The sequence below is a fragment of the Austrofundulus limnaeus genome, unplaced genomic scaffold (assembly GCF_001266775.1).
Source record: "Austrofundulus limnaeus strain Quisiro unplaced genomic scaffold, Austrofundulus_limnaeus-1.0 Scaffold1612, whole genome shotgun sequence".
Classification (NCBI taxonomy): Eukaryota; Metazoa; Chordata; class Actinopteri; order Cyprinodontiformes; family Rivulidae; genus Austrofundulus; species Austrofundulus limnaeus.
In genome coordinates, this window is record NW_013954014.1 from 3,050 (window position 1) to 9,045 (window position 5,996).

The 5,996-nt window shown below is 40.3% G+C and overlaps 1 protein-coding gene across 1 annotated transcript in view; it reads right to left on the reverse strand.

Annotated features, from left to right (window-relative positions):
- lrch4 (leucine-rich repeats and calponin homology (CH) domain containing 4) overlaps positions 1-5,996 on the reverse strand; it is a gene marked incomplete at its 3' end in the record, with an annotated part of 40,977 nt that overhangs the window by 1,223 nt on the left and 33,758 nt on the right. The window contains 6 exon segments of the mRNA XM_014033055.1: positions 33-130; positions 305-406; positions 1,054-1,108; positions 1,219-1,273; positions 1,440-1,508; positions 1,709-1,861. Of these exon segments, the coding sequence (XP_013888509.1) occupies positions 33-130; positions 305-406; positions 1,054-1,108; positions 1,219-1,273; positions 1,440-1,508; positions 1,709-1,861 (532 nt within the window).

Below are 5,996 nucleotides of genomic sequence, written 5' to 3' on the forward strand. Positions count from 1 at the left end.
GTGTGTGTGTGTGTGTGTGTGTGTGTGTGTACCTTGCGCAGCTGTATAACTTCAGGTCTCTCCTCTTTTGGTGAACGCAGAGTGGTGCGTGACTCACTCCTGCCAGACTCCCCGAGAGTGAAGCTGCACCCTGAAGAGAAGCAAAGCAGGCAGAGAAGAAGACAAATGAGGGACAAGGAAATAGACAGCTGAGGGACAGAAAGATGGACAGCTGAGGGATAGAAAGATGGACAGCTGAGGGACAGAAAGATGGACAGCTGAGGGACAGGCTGAGGACATGCAGAGTGGTTGATGTGGACCCAACCTGGGGGTTTCACGTTGCTGCGGGACGAGGTACGAAACAGAAAGCTGTTGGGTCTCTGAGCCTGACCGGGAGGWGGGGACGTCTTCGGGGAGGACGGCACGTCTGATGGACACAGTCAGGTCATTTTTTTTTACAAAAGTGTGAGTACAAAAAGCATCATGACAGAGAACAGGAGTCAACGAGTCTAAAACAGTTGGCCCTTCACCTCCAGCTGTGAGGAGATGCAGCTGAGATACAAATCAATCAAGTCTGGGTGTTTGTCCTCGGACAGATAACCTGCATCAGTAATCATGTTTAAATGGACATAAGTATCAGAATAAACATCCAWTCAGAATATTCTGATGTGATTCAGCTTGACCTGAATGAGTATGTAAYCTGAATTAGAGGGGGGTTTATGTTGATTGATAATCTGATTGGATAGAGTGTCTGTCCCTAGCTACATCCATGTGGGTGTCTAAACTTGGTCTTGGAGGTCCACTACCCACTATCACTGAATCAGGCGTTGGAACAGGGAAACAGGTAAAAGATGCAGGATAGTGGGCCTCAAGGAYYAGGGGWGTCYRCCTCTGGTTTAAAAACATTCCACCAGTGTCTGACTGTTTAAAGGTTCATTCTTTGTAATGTTGTGTTAAATAAAACCAATAAGTAAGAAACAGAAATGTGTCAGAGTCCTCTGGTCCTCTGCAGTCTGGAGCTGTGAGTGTGGTTTCAGGGTTGATTTTCAGCTCCATGCKCCACTCATGTCTTACCTGTTCTGCTGCTTGAGCGGTGCAGGAGGACTGAAGGACACATCTGATCAGCACTCTGAGAAAACAAACAGTCCTGAATCACAACCCTGAACACACACRCACRCAMRCACRCACRCACACACMMMYRCCACGCCTCTCGGCTCTTCTTTCTATGAAGGAACTCACCGCACATCTCTGCCGCAGACCTGACAGGGAGGTGCCATTCTCTGGTGATGTACCACTAGAGGGAGACAGACACCACAGTTTACTCACCTTCAGCYTTGCTTTAGTTTAACTTTAACAAAGACTGAGGGAAAACGGAAGTGAGTATGTGGAGCAGAAATAAGAGAGATGTGGGTCACTGCTGTCGCTCCACTGGCTTCATCTGCTCTGTGAGCTCCACTTACCACGAGCTACTTCCTGTCTGTGATGCAGTTGCCACATGACTTCCTGTTTTGGTTGAAGGCTTCAGCAAACTGCAAAATTGTGATTGTTGACATGGAAGCATGAAGTTAAATATTAACAGGAACTCAATTTAAAACAATTGACAACAAACCAGAGCCTGAAGCAAACAGATTACTGCTAAATGTTAAAGTCTGCCTGTTCAGACAACTGAACCAAAAACCTGTTCAGTTCGGTTCAGAGCACCTTCCTATTGACAGGACTTCCTGCCTACCTGGCCTTCTCCCTCTGCTGCTGAAGGCGTTCCCTCTCCTGCCAGATGAACAGGGTGCCGGGCCTCTTGCGCTCCTCCAGGGTGGGGCTGGAGGGGAACAAGGGAGATGTGGACATCGATGACTGGGAGCCCACCTCTATGTTGAAACTGGACCTGAGAGAAACATGGAGGACAAGGCAGAAAGATCTCAGTRCACTGCTGACCCTGATTTAACTTTAAATGTCCGAAGTTTACTCAGCAGAAACTCACACAAAAAGTATAGGCTGACACCAACATATAGAGTTRCAGTAACCCAGTTAGGAAGTAATAAATGCATGAGGCACCTGTTTGAGGTCATTAAAAGAYAGAAATGATTTATGCTAGATTTAATAAATAGCTCCAAGCTGCACAGATCTACAGGAGAAATGATGAGGTTTTTCATTTTGTAATGAGACCAAAAATAATAATTTCAGTTTTACCCCCATCATAATTTTAAAAAGTTTACAGTCATCAAATGTTTTCAACAGAAGTTAAATCTGAGGAGTCTGCATAATAAATAAAAGAACAAGGAGTATGGAGATGGAAAATAAATTGGGACCAAKAATAGATCCTTGGGGAACGCCACATGTACAAACCCTGGCAAAAAGTATGGAATCACCAGTCTTGGATGAGCACTCATTCAGACATTKCATTCTGTAAARCAAACTCARATCAAAAACATGATACAATAATAAGGTCATTCCAAAGYGCAACTTGTTGGCTTTCAGGAACACTCAAAGAAATGAAGAGAAAACATTGTGGAAGTCRGTGAATGTTACTTTTATTGACCAAGCACAGGGAGAAAAATATGGAATCACTCAAACTGGAGGTAGAAAATAAGGACACACCCAGTCAATTTCCTTTCCCTAAATGGACACCTGCCTCAGATAGTGTTTTTTATTGCCATTTTATTGTTAATGTTGTGTTTTTAATGTTGTAAAGTGTCCTTGGGTGTTTCGAAATGGGCTAACAAATAAAATGCATTATTATTATTATTAGAGCTGCTTCTTAGTCTGCAGTTAAAAACACCTGCAGTCATGACACCTTGGAGGGCTGCTGGACGAAGTGGAGTGGTTAGAAGCATGGCTTCAACAAGAGAAATGTCTCTTGAAACAAAAGAGAGGATTGTGAAACTTCTTGAAGAAGKTAACTCTTCACACATGGTTGCTAAAGATGTGGGCTGTTCACAGTCAGCTGTATCCAAGATATGGACCAAATACAAACAGCATGGAATGGTTGTTAAAGCCAAGTATACTGGTAGACCAAGAAAGACATCAAAGCGTCAAGACAAACAACTTAAGACCATTTGTCTTGAAAACCGAAAAAGTACAACTAAACAGATGAAGCATAAATGGGAGGAAGCTGGAGCCAATGTATGTGACCGAACCGTAAGAAGTCGCCTAAAGGAAATGGGATTTCAATACAGGAAAGCTAAAAGAAAACCATCATTGACACCTAAACAAAAAAGAACATGACTGCAATGGGCTAAGGAGAGGCAATCATGGACTGTGGATGACTGGATGAAAGTTATCTTCAGTGATGAGTCAAGAATCTGCATTGGACAAGGTGATGATGCTGGAACTGTTGTTTGGTGCCGTTCCAGTGAGATTTATGAAGAGGACTGCCTGAAGAAAACAACCAACTTTTCACAGTCCTTGATGATATGGGGCTGCATGTCAGGCAAAGGCACTGGGGAGATGACTGTGGTTCATTCTTCTATCAATGAACAAGTTTACATTGACATTTTGAACAGTTTTCTCATCCCTTCAATTGAACAGATGTTGGAGGTGATGAAATGATTTTCCAAGATGACAATTCATCATGCCATAGGGCAAAAACAGTGAAGGTATTCCTTGGAGAAAGACGCATTCAGTCGATGTCATGGCCTGCATACAGTCCAGATCTCAACCCAATTGAAAACCTGTGGTGAAAATAGAAAAAAAAAGGTCCACAAGAAGGCTCCGACCTGCAAAGCTGATCTGGCGGCTGCTATCAAAGAGAGTTGGCACCAAATTGATGAAGAATACCGTTTGTCACTCATCAAGTCCATGCCTCAGAGACTGCAAGCTGTTATAAACAAAGGTGGTGCAACTAAATACTAGTGATGCATTTTGAATGGTCTTTTGTTTATATGTTTTTCATGATTCCATACTTTTTTCCTGAGAATTGAGTGATTCCATATTTTTTCCTCAGAATTGAGTGATTCCATATTTTTTCCCTGTGCTTGGTCAATAAAAGTAACATTCACCGACTTCCACAGTGTTTTCTCTTCATTTCTTTGAGTGTTCCTGAAAGCCAACAAGTTGCACTTTGGAATGACCTTATTATTGTATCATGTTTTTGATCTGAGTTTGAATGAAATGTCTGAATGAGTGCTCATCCAAGACTGGTGATGCCATACTTTTTGCCAGGGTTTGCAGATTGGATCTGAGGAGGGAACAGATTCTTTACAGAGAAACCAATCTAAACCTGACCATTTTCCCAGCTTAAACATTTCAGCAAGCAGAAAAAAAGTCTTTTGGAAAGACAGGTTCATCAGATCCATCAGTATCCTGTTGCATTAAAACACCTCCAGTACTTTTCCAGGGTTCCTACAGAAACCTGACATTCCAAACTTTCCAGACAAGTTTTCAGATTTTTTCACCAATTTGGGTGAGACTTTTTATCTCTATTGTAATGTTTTGATGACTGTCAGTGTTATTTTCTGCTGAATGGCAGAAAGAACTTTAGAAAAAAGAAACAAATTGTCATATTTTCCAAATAAGGTTAATAATAAAGTTAGTTTAATGACAATGTTAAACATTGTTATCCTGTAAAATTATGTGCCATTAAGAGAACAATGAGAATCTTTAGCTGAGCTGATAAGCTTCATTCAGYTTGACATTAATGATGAATGATTCAGCATTGTTTTTATCTTAAACAGGTAAGTAATAAAACAGTAAAACAGTAAAAATATATTTATATTTGAACATTCAAATCTGTTTTAATAAAATTAAACAGGGAATAAAGTCTAGAAACTCTAATATTTTTGTACAGTTTTCTTTTGTCTAACACTAAATACAAGCTCCAGACTTTTCAAGGCCCTGTAGAAACTGTTATTTGATTTGATCACTGASCATCTCTTTAGTTTTTCCTCTTAGAGTTTCTAGGCACAGAATTCCAATCTGTTTGAACTTCCCTTTTAGTCTGTAGTATTTTATTWTTAGACATCCCAGAGGAAACACTGGAGGCCAAAATGTGGAACATCCGCTGGATGGAGCTGCAGCGTGTCCTGTGTGAGTCAAGAGGACCTGAACGGCAGACCGTTCAGGTCCACAGRCTGGATTTAACAGAGTCTGGGCTCTGAACCTACAATAAAATGTGACCTGGATTCAGCTAATTAAGGTCAAATATGTGAAACAATAGAGGCTGGCACACATTCAGGAGATGCCACTGGGGCTGAAGAAACAATGAAAACTCCCTGATTATAGAAAACATGCAGCAGAATAAAAGTTGCCTGTTGGGCTTCAGCTCACAGAGGTGGCTGAATGTCAGCTACTTTGGACTCAACAAGCTGAAGGAAAAACTGGACATTAGCCACACAGGATGTTATTTCTGCCACTAAAGTCTTCTAACTAATGAAAACTTTCCCTCTTTCTACTGTTTGATTTTTCTTTCACTGCTGATGAATGCAATAAAAAATCCCTCTACTGACATACAGTATATGGTAATCGACCAGATTCATGATTATAAAAAACTGAATTTATTTTAGTATTAAAGGTTAACGAGAACTTTTACCTTCTTGTTTTTCTTTTATTTGCCTCTTCTCTCACAGCTTTGTTAAAGTCCACACAAACTACATAAAAACAATCAGCTCTAATCTTGCTTTCTTGTGGAGACTAGCTGATTATAATGTAAAAAGAATAATGATAATAATCACAGGAGCTGAAACTGAAGAGTCTTTCCTAAAATCAATGGGCATCTCCTTCATCTTTGAATTGTTTTTCCTTTTTAAAGTGCCTGTGACATGCATATTCTTCAAATACAAAAAGTCAAAGAAAACATCTTTATATTTAAGAAAACTGATGTAAAACACGCAGTTTTGCCCATTTTGTAACATAACTGGCATATTTTCTTTTGAACTTGGCTCAGAAAAAAGTGAAACCGTAAGTGGCATTAAAGGGGAAATATTTAGGAAAAGGAACTCTCTGGTCTTTGTTTATTGAAATAATATTATTTAAACTCTAACTCCTCTTCATTTGTCCCTGATAGTGACTCAAAATAATTTAAA